The 21,535-nt window shown below is 45.7% G+C and overlaps 1 protein-coding gene across 1 annotated transcript in view; it reads left to right on the top strand.

Annotated features, from left to right (window-relative positions):
• Positions 1 to 18,762, top strand: part of ddb1 (damage-specific DNA binding protein 1) — a 46,385-nt gene extending 27,623 nt beyond the window's left edge. Inside the window, exons 20-27 of the mRNA XM_076019289.1 lie at positions 121 to 285; positions 853 to 947; positions 4,845 to 5,015; positions 8,683 to 8,792; positions 9,520 to 9,689; positions 14,106 to 14,208; positions 16,076 to 16,199; positions 18,091 to 18,762. Coding sequence (XP_075875404.1) covers positions 121 to 285; positions 853 to 947; positions 4,845 to 5,015; positions 8,683 to 8,792; positions 9,520 to 9,689; positions 14,106 to 14,208; positions 16,076 to 16,199; positions 18,091 to 18,174 — 1,022 coding nt within the window. The 3' untranslated portion in view covers positions 18,175 to 18,762. The remainder of the gene's footprint in view (positions 1 to 120; positions 286 to 852; positions 948 to 4,844; positions 5,016 to 8,682; positions 8,793 to 9,519; positions 9,690 to 14,105; positions 14,209 to 16,075; positions 16,200 to 18,090) is intronic.
• Positions 18,763 to 21,535: the final 2,773 nt, after the last annotated feature.

Below are 21,535 nucleotides of genomic sequence, written 5' to 3'. Positions count from 1 at the left end.
CGCTGATGTGATTGTGTGTCTCCCTTCGTGTTGCCCCGCTTCCGTAAAGAACCGGCATCATCCTCGGTACACGCGGCGTTATTCATCTTGCCCTCCTCTCTTTCTCTGTGTTGCTGTCAGTCCTCCATGCCCACCAGTTCCTCCCGAGTGAATACGCCCTCAGCATGGTATCCTGTCGCCTGGGAAAAGACCCGTCAGTGTATTTCATCGTGGGCACGGCCATGGTGTACCCCGAGGAGGCTGAGCCCAAGCAGGGACGCATCATTGTCTTCCACTACACCGACGGTCTGTAGCCTTTTTTACACATACCCCCCCTCACACCTCTCTATCTCTTTTTTGGGACAAAATACACTTTTGCCGTCTCATTCTTCACCCTTATCCCCGCTCGTCCAGCCGGCCGCCTCTATTTTTCTCCCTGGCTTCATTTCCTCCTGCCTCTTTTTGTCACTTTGTCCCGTCATGCCCCCGTTTCCCCTCCTTGTCCTGCTACTTTATCATGGCTTTTCATCGCACTTTGTCCTCTCGCCACTTTTTCGCACAATCACTCTCATTTTTATTCATGCTCTCCTCTTTTTTTCTCCCCCCTGCCTCCCCTCGCCGTCCTTCTCAAGGTGCATTGCATGCTTTTTGAGTAATCCTCCCCTTCCCCCGCAGCTCTCCTTCTCTGCGTTTTTCATCCCGAATGCCTTACGCGCACCCACCCGCCCCCCAACACACACACCTTTTCCCACATCTTTCTCCACCTCACTGTGATCCTGGAGGTGCGAGTGTCTGTTGACACTGAACCTTCTAAACTCGCTGAATGTGAGCCGAACAGACGGATTGAGTGACACTGAGCTCTTCCCCCTTCAGGAAAGCTGCAGACCGTGGCTGAGAAGGAGGTGAAAGGAGCCGTGTATTCCATGGTGGAGTTTAACGGGAAGCTGCTGGCCAGCATCAATAGCACAGTAAGTGCAGTTCCTCAGCGGAGCCGGAGGTGTTCTTGGCTCCTCAATCCCTGGCGGCGTTCAGCAACTTTGTCCAGGAAATCTCGCTGTTGGATTTGAATGTTTGGAAGATTTAAAATTCACTCAGGAGGTCATTTGTCACTATGTTCTATAGATTTCCACCACATAGCTGCGCTTATCACTGTTAAAGGTCCATATTTTTCATGTGTGACTCCAGCAGAGCAGGATCTCAGAACTGATTACATCTGGTATTTAGCCCTCTGTTTGCAGCCTTCATCTGAAGGGCTGGGCTTTTGCTTCCAGCTGATTCCGAAGCTCTGTTGACCTTTCTTTCTTTATTTATGCCAAAACCAGCAGGCATCAAGAAGTACTCTGAGTGGGCGGAAGCAGCACCGGGCTGAGGGCCGTGGTAGCTCAGTCCGGGATTGGTTGTCTCTCTGACATCACAAAGGGCTGTTTTCCAGATGCCTATGTTTTACGAAGCACAATATGGAAAGTGGAGGAAACTGTAGAGGTTCTGTCCAAATCACTGGCGGCTGGAGACACGTACTACTAATAGAGAGGTTTTTAATGTTGGGAGTTTTAAAGTTAGTTTTGGATTTTCCCTCATCATTAGTTTGGTTTGCCACTCAGAGCCACCTTTTCTGAGAAATTAGAACCAACCCTGGTTGTCAGTGTGTCTGGAGGCAGAGTTGTCTTGCGCCTGTGTCCGGTGTTCATCGCTCACTCCTTCACTTGCTCGGTTAGCGCCGTAGCTCATATTTTGCCAAATTTTTTAACTTCACCGCGAACAAAGCACAGGAAAAACAATGAGTGAGATGTTAAACTCTTTGTTACCGCCTCTCCACAGAAATAAACACGGGGCTCATGAGAGCAGAGCATATTACAGGGGAGCCACAGCAGTGATTAAAGCTTCCAAAGAGAGATTTATTTAAAAGGAGAGGAGGGAGGGGGTCTTTAATCAAAGTGAACAAACAGAAGGGCCCGGAGACCCCAGGCAGAAAGAATAACAGAGAGCAGGAGCACTGAACCAGCCGAGCAGCTGACTGTCACCTCAGGCCGGCCCCCATCACCTGCTCAAACAGGGAAGTGACTTATGTGACCAAAAGGCAAAGTCCAAAAAAAAAAAAAACTGTTCAGCCCCAACTGAAACAACAGAGCTCAATAGTGCATGAAGTTCGGAAGAAAAGAATCTGAGGAGAGGGAGAAAAATGTGCTGACGTTTTCCGCTCTGATCATGATCTCCTGAAGTCAGCTGCCCCCCTCCGAGTGCAACCTATTAGAGAGACGGCCGGAGGAGGAGCGGGGGTAGACGGAGAACGGAGCGGAAGGGCGGCAACGACAAACAGCATGCAGCCTGAAACACAGCCAAAGGGACTCGCAGGTTCCAGACGGCAGGTCGGCACTCTGAGCAGCTGCAGAGGGCTTTACCTCTTTAGCCGCGTTCAGACTGCCAGCCAAATTCCGATTGTTAGCCCATCCAGATTGAAACCGGATGGCTCTTTTGTAGTCTGAACCATCACAAATCACATGAAATCCGATTTTTGCAAAGCGATTGATGTCACCTTAGGGAGGGAGTTTCAAATGGTATTTGGTCGTCTCAGTCAGCCACAGCTCCAAACACACCGATCAGTTTTGTCTGTGCCTGACGTCACTCTACGTGACGCAAGAGCCAACGCGCCAGCCCAGAGGGCGCCATTCCAGGTGCGGAGCTGTAACGTAATGGAGCAGACAGAAGAAGTAGAAAGCAGCAGCAGTCCCTGGACAGAGGAGGAAACTCATTGGCTCATCAGTGTGTGGGGAGATACTGTAGCTCCATTCAAGCCAAGCTCCAGGGCAGGTATCGCCACAAGTGCCGCTGTCGCAATTAAATGACATCACACATTACATGCGGGTGGAGAGGGTGCGAGCAATGAGCCGGTGAAAGACTGGAGGCTTCCGACTTTTCTCTCCTTCCACGTTTTGCGTCACCAGAGGCGCCTTCTCCTCTGCGCCTCTCCGCCTCCCGTCGACAGCCAAGTTGGATATTCGAATGGATCCATCCCACGTGTGAAATCACTCGACGCCCCGACGTGAAAAGAGCAGAGGCTGTAATACTGCGTTCATCCAAGTTGAGCGGCACGCAGATTAAATGGATTAAAAAGCCTGAAAAGGCGGCTTTGTGCTGAGATACAGGAAATCGAATAGTGATGGGCTCCACATAACTGATGGCGCAGCGCACCTGTACTCCTGTAACCGAAAGTTGAGTTAACAGTAAAAACGTGGTTTCCTGTTCGGGGGGCCTCAACGTTGCGTCTCTGCCTCCAGGTTCCAAACAGTCACCAAGTATAAAATCCATCGGTGTTGTCATGTTGATTCTCAATTTTCCCCAGCAGGCTTTGTGCAGTCGAGCAACCGCAGTGTCTGACATCTGTTGGTGCAAAAAAAAAAAAAAAAAGTCTTCTCAAATTGTTCATTGTAATATTTTTATCAACTGAACAAAAAAAATGCCTCCTCATCTCTCAATTGGCGAACAAATTCCTGACTCATCCTAACAAGTGTGCGTCTGCGTTGGCAAAAGGTCTGTTTTTTCTAACTAATTATATGTATAATTTACAAAACCTGTATTATTTATCAGCTGATGCATCCATGCAGCAGGTTTTTTTTTGGGGGGGGGGACTGGAAAAATTGCCCCCCTGCCTGCTGTGTGTTTATCACCGTCTGCTTCTCAGCGATTGCGCCTCTGCATTCATTCCAGTCTGTCGAGTGATAAAAGAGCGACAAGGTGACACTTCAGCTGAGCATCGCTGTCCACTTACAGCCGCTTGGTGTTTGCTGCCAGTTCAGTGTGCTGTGCTGTTGTCGATCTGCCGGAGCAGAAACACCTGGCACGTACAGCCGCAAGACCGCTGTGGTTCTCAGCCACTCCAGTGTCCAGTGGTGGACAAGTTGTTCATTTTCATCAGTGTAGATTTCATTTCTCAGATTTCCTCCGTCACTCCTCCAACCAACCAATCAATCTTTATCACAATGTAGAACAAAAGGTAAACATCTGCTATTTTGCAAACTGAAGTGAAATGTTAACTGGATTCAAAGACGGCAGTGTGAACATTAATGGATTCACTCATCTCGTTGCTGCTTCTCTTTCTTTAATTAAAACGATGAATTTGTCCCGCTCGGGCGTCATAAATAAATTTTAAGAAGCAAAAGAAACGCGGAAATAAGTAATTTTTTTTAAAAAGCGGGGGATTTTGTCTCTGTCACACAAAACAACAGACTTATCAGCTGCAGTCGTGCAACAAAAAGCAGCTTAGTGTGTGTGCACTGTCGAGGCGATATATATGAAAAATAACAGAATGCAAATGAGGAGTGGAAACAGAAGTCAAGTGGAATAATAAATATTGTAAAACCAGTGACACGGCTAATAAATATTACAGAAATAGACGTTGACGCCGTATGAATCAAACATATCATAACCTCGAGACGTCAGAATGAATAGAATTTCACACTCGCGTGGTCACGTCATTACTGCCTGCGGTACTTTCAGTCTGCTGAGCTCTCGCCGTTCTCAAAGATGTTCTCGACCGAGTCGCTGCTTGCGGGCGGCTCGTTCTCCTCCGCACGCCATCTGCAACCATCGATAGGAGGTGCAGACGGTGTGAAACGCCGTGTGTAATTAACGGCTAAGTGCTCCACTAATGTGGCCTCCCCTCCGCCCGCCGAGCGCCGTCTCAGCCAGAGTGACGACAGCGCAGGAGAAGTGTCGGCAGCTCCGTCAAACCCTCCCGCGGCTGCTTTTAGAAGCTGTTTGAAGGATGCTTCACCTTTCTGCGGTCCCACTCGACAGTAGCGACAGTAGCGAAAACAAACCAAAACAAAAAACCCACCAAAAACGTCACCGACTGCCATCTGTTTCAGGTGCGGCTGTACGAGTGGACGGCCGAGAAGGAGCTGAGGACCGAGTGCAACCACTACAACAACATCATGGCCCTCTACCTGAAGACCAAGGGGGACTTCATCCTGGTGGGAGACCTGATGAGGTCCGTCCTGCTGCTGGCCTACAAGCCCATGGAGGGCAACTTTGAAGAGGTGAGATTTGAGAAGTCCCAAAGGAGTCGTCACACAGAGACGGACGGCTTTTGAAGAGAAAACAGATCACCCTGCTTCAGCCGCATTCAAATTCATTAAACTTTTTATGGGCCAATTCCAATTCCTCCCTTAACTCCTCAATCTCAACCCTCGCCCTTAACCCTCAATCTTTGGCCCTCAATCTTGGCTCTCAGAAATAAGTGTAAGGGCTTAGAAATGGGACACCCCTTAAGTGCAGTTACATCTTCAGACTATGGGGGGGGGCCTTACGCCAAAGCTACGTCCAGTCTGTCAAGAAGACGACAACGATAAAGAAGGAGGAGAAAAACAAAAAGACGGCGAAAAAGGAAGAAGTCCTCCGTCGCTACACAACGAGGTATACAAGTAACATGAAGCCGGGACCGCCGGTCCGGTTGACAAACCTCGTAAAGTAAAAAGAAAAAAATGTTACGCAACAACAATGTCAATAATCCATAAAAAAAGTCTTAAACTAAGACAATAAAATGGTTTCGTAATATTTATATCTTTATTAACTAAGAAAATACTTCCATTTGTAGCTCGCTTTTACATCGCGATCTTTTTCGAAGATGTCTTGGCGAAAATACACAATGCCTTCTGGGTAGCCTTTACTCCCAAGGGTGGTGCCGGAGAATCTCAATATTGAGGGAGATACAGCCCTTAAACTCGTCCCTCAACTTGACGTTTTTAGAATCGGGACAGCACTTGCACCTCGCGGGAGCGCGCATTTTTGAGATTGAGGGTTGAGATTGAGGGTTAAGGAAGGAATTGGAATTCACCCTAATTCTGTCCCTGAAAATCCCCATTTTGAAATGGGAAAACCAAAACTGAGAAAGCAGGTTGTTTCTCCTTCACAAGGATGTTATTGTTATTTAGAAATACTGAATAACAAAAACCGCCCACTTCCGCATTTTAACCTGAGCTAGCATTCCCTGAGAGGCGGATGAGTCTTGACTTGCGAACAGCACAGTGCGTAACTATTGCGCTGCCAGAGAGCAGTACGCTTCTACACAAACACTAAAAGCCAACGATCGGGTCCCAAAGACACCTACCCAGCGGATCCAAGCCGACACCAGAAACCACGTTCTGCGACGCAGTCCTTCACGTCGGAACGTCATAACAGTTTAGCAGCACCTGGTGGCCTGGATGAGCCACGCTCCCAGAGTCCAAGATGGCGGCCCACTAATTTTAATGAAGTTGCTCACCCAGCGCATACGGCGAAAAAGTTATCAAAAAAAAGTTGTCATGGACAGACGTGTCATTGGAGAATCCAGAACTGTTCACACCAGAGTGATTCCCACAGTGAAACAGTGAACAACGTTTGCACTTTATAATTCAGGTTTGTTTTTGTCCGCAAAAAAAAATTGGACAACGGGTAGGTTTTTTTCTTTCTTGTTGTTTTACTTTTTGAATTTTCAAAACAGAGTAGTTGTTATCACTATGTTCATTTATTCTTTTTTGTTGTTTTGACCTCTACCCCTGTGTGCTAGTGGAGACATAACTTGTTTCCTGGGTGATTGTCATTTAAAAAAAAAAAAAAACACAAACCCACGGGCCGCCAAGCACAGAGAGCTGTCAGCCCTAGAAGAGCGGCATGTTCGAATTTGATCTGTGCGACAAAGTGATGAAAAGATTTCATGAAGAGTCACGCACGCCGGTGACCCTGACAACATGGTGCCGTGTTGAGTGTAATTCTGTGTGAAAGTGTTAAAAGAGACACCGTAGAGAGAAAACACAGCTTAGAAGTCTGCAACCCGTCCACCATTATACAAAATAAACAGCACACATCTGACCAGAACAGGTGGAGGATTAAAAATGCTGTGCCTGAAGGTTTTTCGTCAGATCTGCGAGACTTCAAACATCTCAAGCTTGTCAGCAAACTCCACTGGAATGGGGGAGAAAAAAAACAAAAACACCCTTTACTTCTTCACCTCGCTTCCTTCCCACACGTCAAAATAAACGCGAGAGGAGACACCGTTCTGAAAATTGCACCGCAAACTTTAATGAGTTCTAGTCCCAGTTTGAAAAGACGGTTGTCTCCTTGCAGACACGTGGACGGTTGCACAAAGCCAAAGACAAAATGAAACGTAGCAGGAGGCTGTAAACAGAAGGCTAAATATGCTGCGTTGTCCACCGTTCTGGTGTTAATTCAGAGTTTGTTTCTTTTTTATTCATCATACTTTTATTTTATTTTCAGAACAGTAACAAAAACGATACATATAAACATACATCATTCAATAGTGGCCTGAACAGAGACAAGATTCAAATATCATAAAAAGTAACAGAAAGAGTAACAGAGGAAAAAAAACAAAAAAGGGATGATAAATTATATAAAATGATAATAAAGAAAAAAAAAAAGAAATCAACAAGTTATCAACAAGTGAAAATATGTGTGTCCTTGAATCTGTTAGTGAGTATTTTTAATAACTGGTTCATTCACTTTGGAACCTTCCAGGCCAATATTTCCCTTCTGTATAATTTCACTTGGGCAGGTAATCTATTAGGGGTTGCCATACGTCAATGAAAGTGGTGTCAATTCGAAGTTTTTCAATAAAGATCAGAAAGCGGGCTGGTTATGAGAGCTATATTCAGTGATTGTTTATACATGAGGGTGGCCTGTAGAACATTAATTCCCATTCATTTGGCTCCATTCTAATCTACTCATCTGGTTCTGCTATAAATAACATGAGAAATAGTCCAATGACTCAGTTCTGACTGGCAACAGAGATGTGATGCAATAAGTTGCAGCTCGATGTACAGAGGGGCTTTGAATCTGTCTTCAATAGGAGGAGTAGGGGGAGGGGGGAGGGGGGAGGAGAGGGTGGGAAGAACCTCTCTGCCCTGTGATCACGACGCACCCAGAATGTAGGGCACGGCTCTCCACAACCCAATTCCTGCTGAGCGGATTTTTCTTTTTCTTTTTTTTTTTTCTTCTTCATAATTTAAGCTGTGAAAGTCTTCCAGGGTGCACAAAAAGTCTGTTGGCCTTGTGTAAAAACATGTTGACTGTGTTTGGACTTTCTACAGCGTCCGCACCTCCCACGGTCATGCATTATCCAGCAGCGGCCTCGCGCTCAGACACTCCCCGCCAGGAGCCTTTCTGGGCGACGCCTCTCCGCGCTGCTGGCCGCCTTGCAGTCTGGTTTGCACCGCTGCGGACTGGACCAACTGAAAAAACAGCTTATTTATTAATTCGTTCATTCATTCAATTATTTATTTTCATTGGGAACTCCAGTTAGTCAAAACTGAATCCTCCCCCCCAAAAAAAAACATTCCTCCTGGATCTCCAGAAACTGGGTATTTAGCCCTGTGTTTATAGCCTCTTCCAGCTTTCGCTTCCTGTGGAGCTCTGGAGGACCGCCCCCTTTGTTAGAAGGCCTGACGGCTGATTTGGGCGTTTCTACTGAAACTAAAAGGTATTGGTGCCCTTTGTGACATCACAAAGAGCCGCCTTGTAGAACTGAAAACCTTTAGCACTCACGCGCGCCCTTTGTGACATCACAAAGAGCCGACTCACAGAACTGAGAACTTTTATCACACACGCGCCCTTTGACATCACTTAGAGCCGATTCTTAGAACTGAAAACTTTAGCACACTTTCTGAAGTTCACTGAACAAGTGCAGCAAAATCCTGTCGTCTTGCGTTGCAGATTGCGCGTGACTTCAATCCGAACTGGATGAGCGCAGTGGAAATCCTTGATGACGACAACTTCCTCGGGGCGGAGAACGCCTTCAATCTCTTTGTGTGCCAGAAGGACAGGTGAGAAGAACTTTTTTTTTTGTTCTTTAAACAGTGTCCTGCCCGAAACAAGGGTGATTTAACACTCGACACCCCCTGTAATTATTAAGAATGCTTAGTTTGATGTTCTCCCCCGGCCGAGTGGTGGGAATGCCTCTCTAACGCCCCCTGTGTTTTATCTCTATGAACGTGTCATTATCAGGGACTCTTGTGTTTCTGCGCCGAGCGACTGTGTGTTTTATCCGCACTGTCGTCATTATAAGTCTCCCACTGCAGAGCCCAGACGTGTTTTTTTTTTCTTTCTACTTTCCCCCTCTAAAGTCTCTCCCTCCGCGACCAGCGTCCATTCCCGTGTCGGCGGTGCAGAGGGCCGCGCCGCTGCGTATTTTCCTGCTAATTCATCAGCCGGGATCGCTCGGTGGCGTTGACCTTTATTTTTATATCGAGGCGCTCTTCCTGTCGGAGCCGTCACTTCCCCTCCCCCTCGTTTCCATTACCTCTCCATCCCGCCCTGACCTTCTGCCAACACGCCCGCTGTCTCCGCGTGCCTTGTTTTTCCTTCACTTCATCGATCCACGCCGCCTGAAAACGTTTCCTACTTTACCTTTTGACACCCTCTTTCATTTGTTTTTGCCCTCCGTGTTGCTCCTCTCTCTCCACATCGTGCCGGTTTTCGACCACGTCTGTGGTGATGTTAATTTGCCTCTCTTTCCCTCTCCTCCTCCTCCTCCTCCTCCTCCTCGGCCAGCGCGGCCACCACCGACGAGGAGCGGCAGCACCTGCAGGAGGTGGGAGTCTTCCACCTGGGCGAGTTTGTCAACGTCTTCTGCCACGGCTCGCTGGTGCTGCAGAACCTGGGCGAGAGTTCCACGCCCACCCAGGGCTCCGTGCTCTTTGGCACCGTGAACGGCATGATTGGTAGGTGCTCGGACGCGCCGTCGGACCGCACTGCATCATACACGTGGCCGCCGGCGGGAGCACTCGCCGAGCTAAACATAGCCTTTCCAGTGTTTACGCTGACTTTTTATAGGAATACTGTAACATTTTGAGATACACTTGTAACATTTCAAACTGTTAGGATAAAAAAAGAAATCAATAATGTTTCCCACGGCGGTGCGAGAGCTATACATTGTCTCACCCAGTCATCAATTTGTAGAGCTCGGAGCTCAGGGAAAAAAAATGACATAAATTATAGGTTTCAAGTTCACAAAATCCATCTCTTAGGGCCTTAATATTTCATTTGTTAACAAAAAGTATGAGGGAGAGTCAGAAGAACATTATGTATTTCTTGTGTGGGAGCAGTAAGTTTCCCCTGCCTGCTGGTTGCCTGGCAACTGTTCAGTTTCCGCACATGGCCCTCCATAGAACGGCATATTGATCCCCGCTTTGGTTTTAGCGCAGCTTAATCTTAACGAGATGTAACTTTTCTTTTTTAATTAAGGAACTTTAGAGGGCCAGGCTGGCAACGCTTTCACTCGTCTGTCTTAGCCTCTAGAAATCATCAAAAGAGAAAATATATTTTCTCCAGCAACTCCAGTCATGTTTTGTTTTGAGGTTTCTTGGTTCATTTCTGTTTATATTTACTCTATTAGTTTTGTGATAAATGGCCACAAAAGATGGCTATCATCATTATTATTATCGCAGGAAAAAAAACGGTTTTGTTCCATTCCCCTGGATTTGGAAGACACTCTTGCCACCAGCTCACACAGCGGCACCACATTTTAAGTGACCCCCTGAAAAATGTGTGTTCACCCCGACCTCTTTATCTGGGCAAGAAGTGTGAGCCTGCACCTAAACTATCACACACGCAGTGGAGGGAACGGATTGAGCGGCCCAGACGAGCGCTGAATAGGACTTTGTCAAATGGATTTTCACAGTGAATCAGGGTTTTTTTTTCACACCTTGAGCCTTCTTGGGTTATGACGGGCTAATGCGCATTAATTTAGACGTCGAAGGGAGCGCTCTTGCACACGCTGACCTTCTCCCTTTTCATCAATGAACAATTACTTACTGAATTTTTTTTTTTTTTTTTTTTTTTTTTCCCTGAGCGGCGCCGCCATGAAAAGCATTGACTAATTAATTAGCTCCAGGCTTCACTCGCTGCGAACGAGGGAGGGATCCTTCACATCTTAATCTGCAGCGTGTCTGCCGTCGCTTGGAACGCACCGTAATCAGATATTGGAAGGAACGGTGGAACTTGGAAGTGCAAGTGAGATTGAGCACATGTTCACCCATCCGTCCGTCTTCTATCAATAATACCGCGCTCAGGGTCAAAGTCGATCCCAGCAGTCGCGGTTTGAAGTCGGAGCTACGCGCTGGACAAGTAGCCAGATCGTCACACAACCAAGCAACGATGCTCCGCACTCACGTTCACAACTTGGGACGGTTCAGTCTTGCCACTTGCCCTGATGCCACTGATGTCTTTGGACTGTGGGAGTGAAGCGGGAGAACCTGGAGAAGCCACACGGACACAGTCAAGCAACTCTACAGGTTGCTCTAGGAATTGAACCTGTGACCTTCTTGCTGTTTCTGAAAAGTTCCCCTTCGTTCAGACTAGTTGTCGTGACCAACATCCTTTCCGGCCTTCTGCGTCCTCGTGAACGATATTAATTATGTTGATTTAAAAAAAAAAAAAAAAAAACTTTCCCCAGTAAGAACAGTAAACATCAACAGACTCAAAACACCAACTGTAGAGATTTAGAATTTCATAGACGGTGGTTTAAAAAAACAAAACAAAACAACCATTTCATAGCACATTGGCTTTCTTTTATCAGGCAGTTGACGATAAACAGGAGCAGATGTCTGACTGCACTCTCTCCCACTCCCTCTCTCTCCGGTAATGAGCTCACACACCAATTAGAGAGCGATGAAAAGTCTATTTATTCACGGCAAATGTTCGCAGCTCGGCTCCTGACGAAGGGGTGTGGCGTGGTGCGAAGCATCCTGCTTCACATCGCTGTTCACACCGTTGCACCCTGAGCTGCAGAAGTCACAGAAAACTGCTCCCAGTGTGATGATTTTTTTTCCAGAAAATTTGGCCTTTTCTTTTTGTTTGACGCCATCATTCGTGTACAACGTTTGTTTTCGAGCAAGCCCGCCCCCTTTAGCGTAGGCCGATAAACGTCAGCCGGGAGTGAAACGAGGCCGGCGGTGCTTAATGCACATCGCCAGATGAGTGCACACCTTCTCGCCCACTGCGGCGAAATCGAGAGGCGTCATTTTCCCATCTTAATAATTCAGAGGCGGTCGCGGTCTGACCGCCGCGCTGCCTGCATGCTGACGAGGTCATTGTGAATTTAATTTTTAAAAAAGTGCCATTCGGCGAGCACAGGCCGCCGTGTATGTCTTGTCTTGGCTTCGACCCGCAGGTTAGCGAAACGCAAATCAAAATGCTCATAATCATGCTCGCGTGTATAAAGCCTCGCTGATTTATTCAAAATGGGGGGAAAAATAGACTTCAAGCCCTTCACGTGTCATTGTTGGATTGGGGGGAGGGAGATAAAAATAAGAAGCTCTTGTGATAATTTCCGCTGTGATGTCTTGTTACAGCGAGTAAGTGCAACAGTCAGATGATTAAATGTTTAGTCGGTCTTTAAACATTAATTACTCCCGTTTTCTTTTAAGGTCACCCAGAGTTCCAGCGTCTATGCGATGATTTGCCGCTTGTAATTCCCTCTTTGAATCTGGAGTCTTTTGCCTGTTAGTCACATTGAGAAGAAAATCCTTCATTTTAAATCCACCATGTTAGACGGAAAAAGGGCAAAACAATAGAGCATCATGGGAAGAGCCACAGTCCAGACTTATGGCTTCCAGATCATTGGAGTTTTTTTTTATTTTATTTTTTTTTATTATTCTCAACTCCAGTGGCTCTGCTCCGCACTGTTAAATATCCTGAATTGCCTCTTTGGGGCTTCATGCTTAGCCCTGTGTTCACTGCCTCCTGCCAAAAGTGATGCTTTGATGCAGAAGAGACCAAAAACCAAGGTGGTCTCAAGGGGCTGGCTTAGTGTGTCGTCACTCCGGGAGAGGTGTCGATATTGCGTCGGCACCCCTTGTGACATCACAAAGGGCTGATTCACAGAATTGTGTGTACCGTTCAGCTCACACTCGCTGGCGAAACAAGTCCCTGTAAGATTCTTGACAGCCTCGACACACACGCGTCAACGCTGGCAAACTAAATTACGTCAGCAGCCCTTTGTGACATCACAGGGGGCAGCAGGCTGATCTCCCTTCTGGAGAAGGGAACTGTGTTTTTCACATTGTAAGAAGAACGTATCGGGTGTTTTTCACCAGAATCACCAGAAGAATCTCCGAAGCGGATCGTCAGACTGCGCAGGTTTAGGGCTGCGCTGTTAATTTAATTTGACGTCTTATTTGAAAGCAGGCTGGTAATTTGCTAAAACAGTGTCGGCCCGTTGAACTGCACCGGCCTTGAAAAGCGAGAAATGCATCACGTTTTCACAACACGGGACCTTTTTTAATACGTAAAATTGCTGTGGGTTGCGGGAGGTGAAAGTGCTCGTCGTCTTCGCTTCACATTAATCGGAAGGTTGCGCCTCTAATATCCTCTATTCAAGTCTGAGGTTTTCATATTAGTCGCTCTAAAGAAAACCGAGGCTTTGGCAGTCTCTTTTTGTTTGTTTATTCATAAAAAAAAAAAAGAAGGCATTTCTGCTTTTGTGTTTGCGCTGTTTTTGAAGAGCGTCACGACGCGCTGGACCAACCTTGGTTTAGAGGAGACAAAGACAGAATGACTGAGACGAGATGAGAACAAAAACGTAGATATAAATGAATCGGAAAGGTTTTCATTGTGCCGCTTGATTCCCTTATAAACGCAACAAAACAAAACGGGGATTAACACCGACCCACGCGACGCAGTGTGACATGAAAGGCCCGGCGCTTGTGAGTGACAACTTGCAGACGCTCCCCGGATAAAACGAAGAAATCGGCGAACACGAACAGAAATACAACGCGATCCTGTCAGCTGCTCGCTCCCAGCGCGCCCAGAGAAATCCCACGGCCTCATGCATTCACACACCCACGGACGGAAGATCTGCATTACGAATCAGTCTAACCTTTAAAACTTCTCTCTCCCCCCCACCCCACCCCCGTATATTTTTTTCACTGCCAACACAGATTATCGCGCAGAGAGAAAGCACAGCGTTCCACCTGCTTTATCGCTTTATATATTTATTTTTGGGCCCCACCCACCGCGGATGCTCTCGGTGGCGCGCCTCGGTCATTTTATTAATTGCAGCCATCACTGAGTTTCATTGTGACTCCCTGAAAGAAAAACCAGAAACAAGCAACAATCTTCTGCCTTGTGCTTTGCAGGTCTGGTGACTTCGCTGTCGGAGGGCTGGTACAGCCTCCTCCTGGACCTGCAGAACCGCCTCAACAAGGTCATCAAGAGCGTGGGCAAGATCGAGCACAGCTTATATCCTTCGTTGCACTCAGCCATCTCAGGAATCGACGATCATTTCCTTCTTTCATTCTGTCTTTCTTTTTTTTAAATGCATTGCGCAAAAACCTAAATATCGCAATAAAAAAAACTGGTAATGGAAACTAAATTTGGAAAAACCTCTCACATATGGCTAAAAGGTTCTTACGCTCTCGTGAGGTGGTATGTCAGACGTATGGATATAGAGGAATATCACAAAAGTGTCATGGAAACACTTTTTTCCCATTTACGTGTCACGTGACCAGTTCACTTCAAGTGAAAATGGCGCGTCATGTTTGGACGAAGGAGGAGACGGAATATTTTTTCAAGTAATCAGAGAAAAATATAACAACCACTCTTGACCGCGAACAAAAGAAACAACAAACAAAAGCTATCGTAATTCTCGTAAATCTTGCGGGACGAGATTTTACAAGAATTACGTCCTGCAAGACGACGTTTTATGAGAATTGCGGCTTATGCTCTTCACACCATTGAATGGAAACAAACGCCTGTAAATCTCAATTGTGCTTTGTCGAAATTTTAAAAAATGTCGCTTTTATTTTGCAAAAAACTGTAATGGAAACGCGTTTAAAGCCTCGCCAAAGCCAGTTGGAGTCAAACAAAACCGTCTGTGCTGGCTTTTCCTTTTTTCTGTTTTTTTTTTTTTTTTTTTTTCATCTTACCGCTTCATCCGTTGAAAGCAGCATTCGCACTCCTTCGTCTGTTTCTCCGTCTCCCTGCGGGACCTTTTTGAAGCAACTTTCGTCACCGCCTGCAGAGGGGAGGGTTTTGTTATGGGAGCGACAATTTATTTTTTTAACAGACATTAAAAGCTTTCGGATGGGCATCATTTTAGAATTGAGATGTTGGATATTCGGACACTGTGCAGCTGTGTGCGGGCGGGGAAGGTGACCCGGAGTTTGGTGAAGATGTCGAAGTGGTTCGCCGTCCCTCAAGCAGTCACACCAAGAAGTTTTCACTGACTCGTGGTTTTGGGCCTTTTTGCATCACACAGGGCGCTGCAGAGAGCCAGATTAGCTGGCAGCTCTCTTTGAGAAAATATGTGCCTGTGCAATTAATTGAATTTTGAACGCGATTTTGGTGTCAAACGATCCCCAAACTCCTGTAATCGAGTTGAAACGATTTATTTGCCATTTTTGTTGCGCATGCGCAATATATTTCCTTCTGCGTGGTGGTGGGGGCGGCGGCGGCCCTGCTGACTTAGGCCGTGTTTCCACTGGCTCCACTCGGTTGGGGTCGGCTCTACTCGCCACGGTACGGGTGCGTTTCCAATGGCTCGGTTGCTACCTTTAAGTTACCTCGCCAACCTTTGCCAGATTCGCCTAAAATTATTCTGAAGTTGAAGTTCACTTCAGCGGTTTCTCACCCATGCAAATTTTTGGGTGTCATTAACAAAATGTTAGATGATAGTAGCATTGCATTAAAGCAAAGTGTTTTGGGTTTTTTTGTCTGAGAGAGAGAGAATCAATAAATTCATCAAAAATAATGGTTGAAATAATCGTGATTTCAGCATTGACCAAAATAATCGTGATAATATGTGCAAATTTATAGACACCTTCTACTCGGTGATTATGGCGACGATAGATTACCGACACACAAAGGGAGAATTTTCAATGTGATTCGCTTCACTCGACACATTTCACGTCGGGTCTCGTCGTCGCCGCACTTTAAAGTCCCCCCACCCCACCCCCACCTCTTCTGAGCTGTGCCATTTTTATGAGGCGTCTCGACTAAAGGCGCTTGATATTTGTTGCCCATGAAACCCCCCTCCCCTCCTCTCGAGGTGAAATATATGACATTGTGCGTTAAGCGTATCGATATTTTCCCCTTGACTCTGCGCCACCTGGAGGTCCTTCCACACGGAGCGGAAGACGGAGCAGGCCACGGGATTTATCGACGGGGACCTGATTGAGAGCTTCCTGGACCTGGGCCGGGCCAAGATGCAGGAGGTGGTCAGCACTCTACAGGTAGGGGGCGCTGCCTCGCGCTGACTGACTGACTGACTGACTGACTGGATGTGTGTGCGGTGCCACTTCTCATCTCATATTATCTCACGCACCCACACTCTCTCCCTGTAGAGGTTTACCACACGAAGGCATTAATCCGCAGTCTCACTCACGCACACACTCATACAATCGCCCAACCACTCCCCACCCCCGACCCCCCCCCAAAAAAAAAGAAAGGAAGAGACATGAAGATGACACTAAGCATAACAAGGTCCAAGTGGTCCAGTCAAAACCAGACAACAGTCACATGATCAAGTTACATACAGGCAAAGAAATTCTTACAGCATGAGTTCATATTTGAGGATCCTCCAACAACACTTTCTTCCTAAATCTCTTTTTTTAAAACCATGGACAGTTGGAGACAATGGATCAAGATCATTCCATACACTCCATAAAGTATCCGGCTGAAGGCCACTAACTGTTGGTGCATATCGGGCTTCTCAGCTAAAACCTGTGAAACCCAAACTTGACAGTGAAAGCACTGTTTAGGTTGGCTTGCACATGCTCTTGCTGCACTGTAGGGCTGCACGATTCTGGGAAAAAATGAGAACTGCTGCCGGATTTAGCTGCTCTGCATCACGTGGAAAATTGTTTCCTTGTCATTTGCTGAGTGAGAAAGTAGGAGCGCTTGTTTTCGTGCGGCTTATGTCCCTCATGAAAAAATAAAATGGGACAGCATCATGGCCATTTAGAAATGAGATCGCTGAAAGTAGGAAACGAGGTTGTGATTTATTCATTTATTTATTTATTTATTTTACAATTAACCGTGCAAACCTGCTGTACAGATCAGCAGCAGCAGCTCTGATAAGGACGGGCTCATCAGCCTTTGGGGAAATAAACGCATGTCGTTGTTATTTTTAACAACGGCCAGAAGGTTGATGAACCCCAGAAAACCCTTGAGGCGGTTTTTGTTTTTTAAAGTAGTATCGTTATTATTATTATAATTATTATTATTATTATTGTTATCATTATTATTATTATTATTATTATTATTATTATTATTGTTATTATTATTATTATTATCATCATCATTTGCTCCAGGCCTCTGTGCGCTCGAGATGTGGGAATAAGTTTCGAGTGAGAACAGGTGGCACAGCCAGTCTTGGCAAAGCAAATGAGCCTATTCTGTCAAGTGTGTCTCTTAGCATTAAAGCAAATCTCATCACTTTTAACTGATAAACAAAGGCCGTTTTTTTTTTTTTATCCTCTGCCTGTTAAGACTGGTATAAAAAAAAAAAGAATAATATCCCAAAATATGTTGACCAGTGCTCTGCCAGGACACTGCTGTCTTGAAAATTAAATATAGTCATAATGATAAGATGACTGGAACAAAAACTGAACTTTGCTTTTTCAATTTGGCTGTAAACCGGACTGTTTTTGTCAGCAATGTGGAAGTTTACTGGTGTGATCAAATTTTACATTATTTTTCCAACAAAAGGCAAAAGCAATGCACATAAACAATGCAATATATCCAAGAATATATATGTATGTACATATGAAAGACTTATCTGCAAGCAAAACCATCTTTCATTTTTGTTGCTGTTGACACAAATTTTCTTTTCAACTTTTTCCAAACTTGCCAAACTTAGTAGAATGCAAATCACACACATTCACATACATGCATGTTTCCCAACTAGCGTTATTATAAATCCCGGCAGCCGTTAGCAAGACAATGACGCGACACTCTCACGTTAATTAACAACATCACAGTGACGGCACCGGATTCGAACATGGACTCGAAGAACCGAACTCGCACGTGAGAAGCGGAGTGATGAAATGACGTCTGTGGTTCCGCCGGGTTCCTCCCCCCCACCCACCCACCCTAACACGGCTTCCTGTCGCCTGCTTCCAGATCGACGACGGCAGCGGCATGAAGCGCGAGGCCACCGTGGACGAAGTCATTAAGATTGTGGAGGAGCTGACAAGGATCCACTAATAGGCGGCGGCGGCCCGCTGAGAGAAAGACGAGGTGTCCCGAACCCGGGAGTCGTCGGAACAAAACCGCAACAAGACCTGGGGTTTTGTAGAATTGTAAATAATTTTAAATAAAGCAGCGTGTGCATGTGGGGCCCCGCGGGTGCCGCGTCGCGTGGCGGCGGCAGAAGCTGCCGCGCTGCCGCGAGCGCGTAACATCCCGTGCGGACAAGGCTACGGCCGGCGTGGAGACGTCGGCCTGCGTTAGTTCCAGCGAGTGTGGCTGCGTGTGCGAAACAATGTGCGACTATAAATAGGAAAATTAAAACGAAAATTAAAAAAGTAAAAAAAAATAAAATATTTTTCACCTTCCCCCGTTCCCTCCGAAACAAACGAAAAATATTCTGCCATCCTCATTTTTCACGCATTCTCCGCACCCCCACGCGTTGTTAACTCATTCTGATTTACACACTTTTCAAGTTTGTGAAATCGAGTCTGAAGTAAAACGTTGTAAAAGAAAAACAAACTGAGGAAAATGATAGAGATTGCTATTTTGTCTTTGTGACGTTTTCTTTGTTTATTCTAATAAACTTTGCTTTAGTACTGTTTACGCCTGTCTGAGTCTGGACTTTTTTAAACATTACATTTAATATCATCTCGACCTGGGCCCTCACAGAATTGCCTGACCAGTGAATTAAAAAAAAAAAAAACTTGCATCACATTTGAGTATTTTCGGCTCTGTGGAGATCCAGAAACCGCGTCGACAACCGCTGCTGGCCCCGGAAACTGTTAACTCGCATTTTCAATTACAGTCACGATAATGATAATTACAATAATTATTTTGTGCTTCCTGTTTTATCGACCCGAAATGGGACAACAAAAAAATGAAATGTTCCCTATCAGTTGGCAGCGTTTCTTTCAGTATTTGTGATGCAAAAAAAAAAAAGACTTTCAAAAGTATTTTTATGTCTTTTTCAAAGTCTCTCTCTCACAGACTTTTGTGTTTTGACTTTTTAGTTTTCACCACAGGCTGCCTGCTCGGCTGAACCTTCCTGTGGAGCACAGAGAGGGGGTCCTCGTGCTCCTGCGCCTTTGTATGTAGATGTCTTGGAGTGAACACGGACAGTGGGGGTCCTCCTGGCCTCTTCTCAGCCCTGCTGAAGAAACACACCCTGCCCTTCTCTAGTGCCCCGAATTAACTGCTCCGGTCTTCCTGTTTCTTCTCCAAGGCTTCTCAGAACTGTCAGAAGTCTGGAATACTGTGGCAGGATGACGCTGCAATTCTCTGCCACACCATTTCATTTATTTCTGTATTTATTTTTATTAGTAGTAGTAGTATTTTGCAAATTTATTTTCTTTGCAAGCAAAACTGTCCTGCACGAGGTGTGTTAGCAGCTCTTTTTGTCGTTCTGCCACGCACCACCCATGCATTCGACACTGGTAGCACCCGGCAGCAGCAGGGACACAGTTGTGATTCCTATCCCGACTGATGGTTCTGATCGATAGCCTTGATAACTGGGGTGTAGCATGTTGTCCATTTGTCCTTCTTGGTTGGAAGGAGAGAGAGAGAGAGAGAGAAGGAAAGAAAGTGATGGCTGGCAGTGACTGAACTAATTTCTGCCTGCAGTCCATAAGCGACCTGAGCTCAAGACACTCGCACAGAATTTCATCAGATTCAGATTCGCCCTGAGCGGCGCCTCTTACCATCTGGTATGCCGTGGCCCAAAAAAGTGACCGGCCGCCAGAATCTGTTTTCTGGCCGAAACATTCACTGCAGTCTAATTTCCAAAGTCCGGGCCCAAGCTAACGCATCAGAATAGCTAGCGTGTAGATGGAAACAATCAATATCACGTCATCGTCGCGTCTGGTTTTGTTACAGTCTGTCCTTCTTTTGGCCACACTTGTGATGTCTGCACAGTGTGACCGTTTAATCCAGAGAAAAGCGGCTGCAGTCACATTCTGGCAGACAATCACTTCGACAGGTGAAGCGATTGTTATTGAAAGTATGGATGGTCTTTCGCTAGCCGTCACTTGCTTCTGTGTGCGAGCAGCTAGACGTGTCAGCCAAGACAACTTTCCCCAAGGGGATAATAAAGTTCTGTTTTTTTTTTTATTGCATTCCGGGTGGGGGGCGGCTGGGGAATAATATATCTTAGACGGCAAAATGTGCCAGAGATTTTATAAAAGGCTTTACGTAAACTCAATATAGAGGTCTCAGGCGTGTGCTGGCGCGACGCAAACAAAGGCGCTTACAGCCGCGCAGCAATATCTACAACATCATTTGGCCTTTATGCTGATACTGCATGATGTAACACACTTCTGGGAGATTTGGTTCATCATTCTTTATTTGGAGCCGTCAAATAATTGCAGGTCCAATGCACACGTGGATTAAAACCGAAACGGTGAACTAACTCTATCATAGGATTACATTCAGCTGCTGCTGCTGCAGTTTTGCTTGCTCGGTTTTCTTTAAACAATGGGGGGGGACAAATATTAGTTTTGTTGAACTCTTTGATTATATGCTTTTTTAACCCCAAGACAAATCAGGGATAAATAATAATTTATGCCTTCAAGATTTCAGAGACTAACTATACAATTAAAGGTTAGATTGCTTAAACTTTGGATTTTGGATTTAGCAGAGCCCGCAGATAAACTTTAATGCTTCAAACTCAGGCAATACATTTACTGTTAACAAAAAGATGCGAAAGCCCGCAGCTGGTTTTAAATTGAGGTCTCCTGAACATATTAAGTAAAGAAAAAGTTAATGAGGACAAGTGTGTTTCACCATACTGGAGCCATTAAAAAAGAAATGTCTCACCCTCTGAGGAAAATCGGCAAGATGCCGCTGATTGGAGACGGTCATCAGAGTGGATTTTACTTTTTTACAAAAGGTCAAGCAGGCAAGGGCACCTTTGGGAACTCTCCAGCTCACACTGGGAATGATTAAACCAAACTGCTTCCGTAAAAGTGGGCACAGATTTCCCCTCCAGTTCGTCTGAACATTGTGGGGAAATTGGAGGGAGGGATCCAAAAACTTGACAATATCTCCAGCCCAAGAGCCTCGGCGACATTGCATTTCTTAAGACCGACATCACGTGAAGGCTCACAGCTTTTAGCATTTTAGTCAACATGGAAAGAGGATGAGAACGCTGTCTGGAGTGTTTTCTGTGGAGGAAAACAGTCGGTGGCTATTTAACCCAGATAGTATTAAGATTGCACACTGTCGTCTCAGCTTTTTAAGGGTCTAATTAAATCTCTGCCATCACAGTTTGCTGATGCATCACTTTAAATCATATTTTAAAGTAATTGCTTCATTATGAAAACATGATCTCGAGACTCTTTAAAAAAAAAAAAAAAAAAAAAAAAAAATTTCATACAGTGTT

Source organism: Nelusetta ayraudi, unplaced genomic scaffold (assembly GCF_046127955.1).
Source record: "Nelusetta ayraudi isolate G7.1 ecotype Tasmania unplaced genomic scaffold, CSIRO-AGI_Nayr_v1 ptg000002l, whole genome shotgun sequence".
Classification (NCBI taxonomy): Eukaryota; Metazoa; Chordata; class Actinopteri; order Tetraodontiformes; family Monacanthidae; genus Nelusetta; species Nelusetta ayraudi.
The sequence above is the reverse complement of the archived record's forward strand: the minus strand, read 5'-3'. Positions and strand labels throughout refer to the sequence as shown.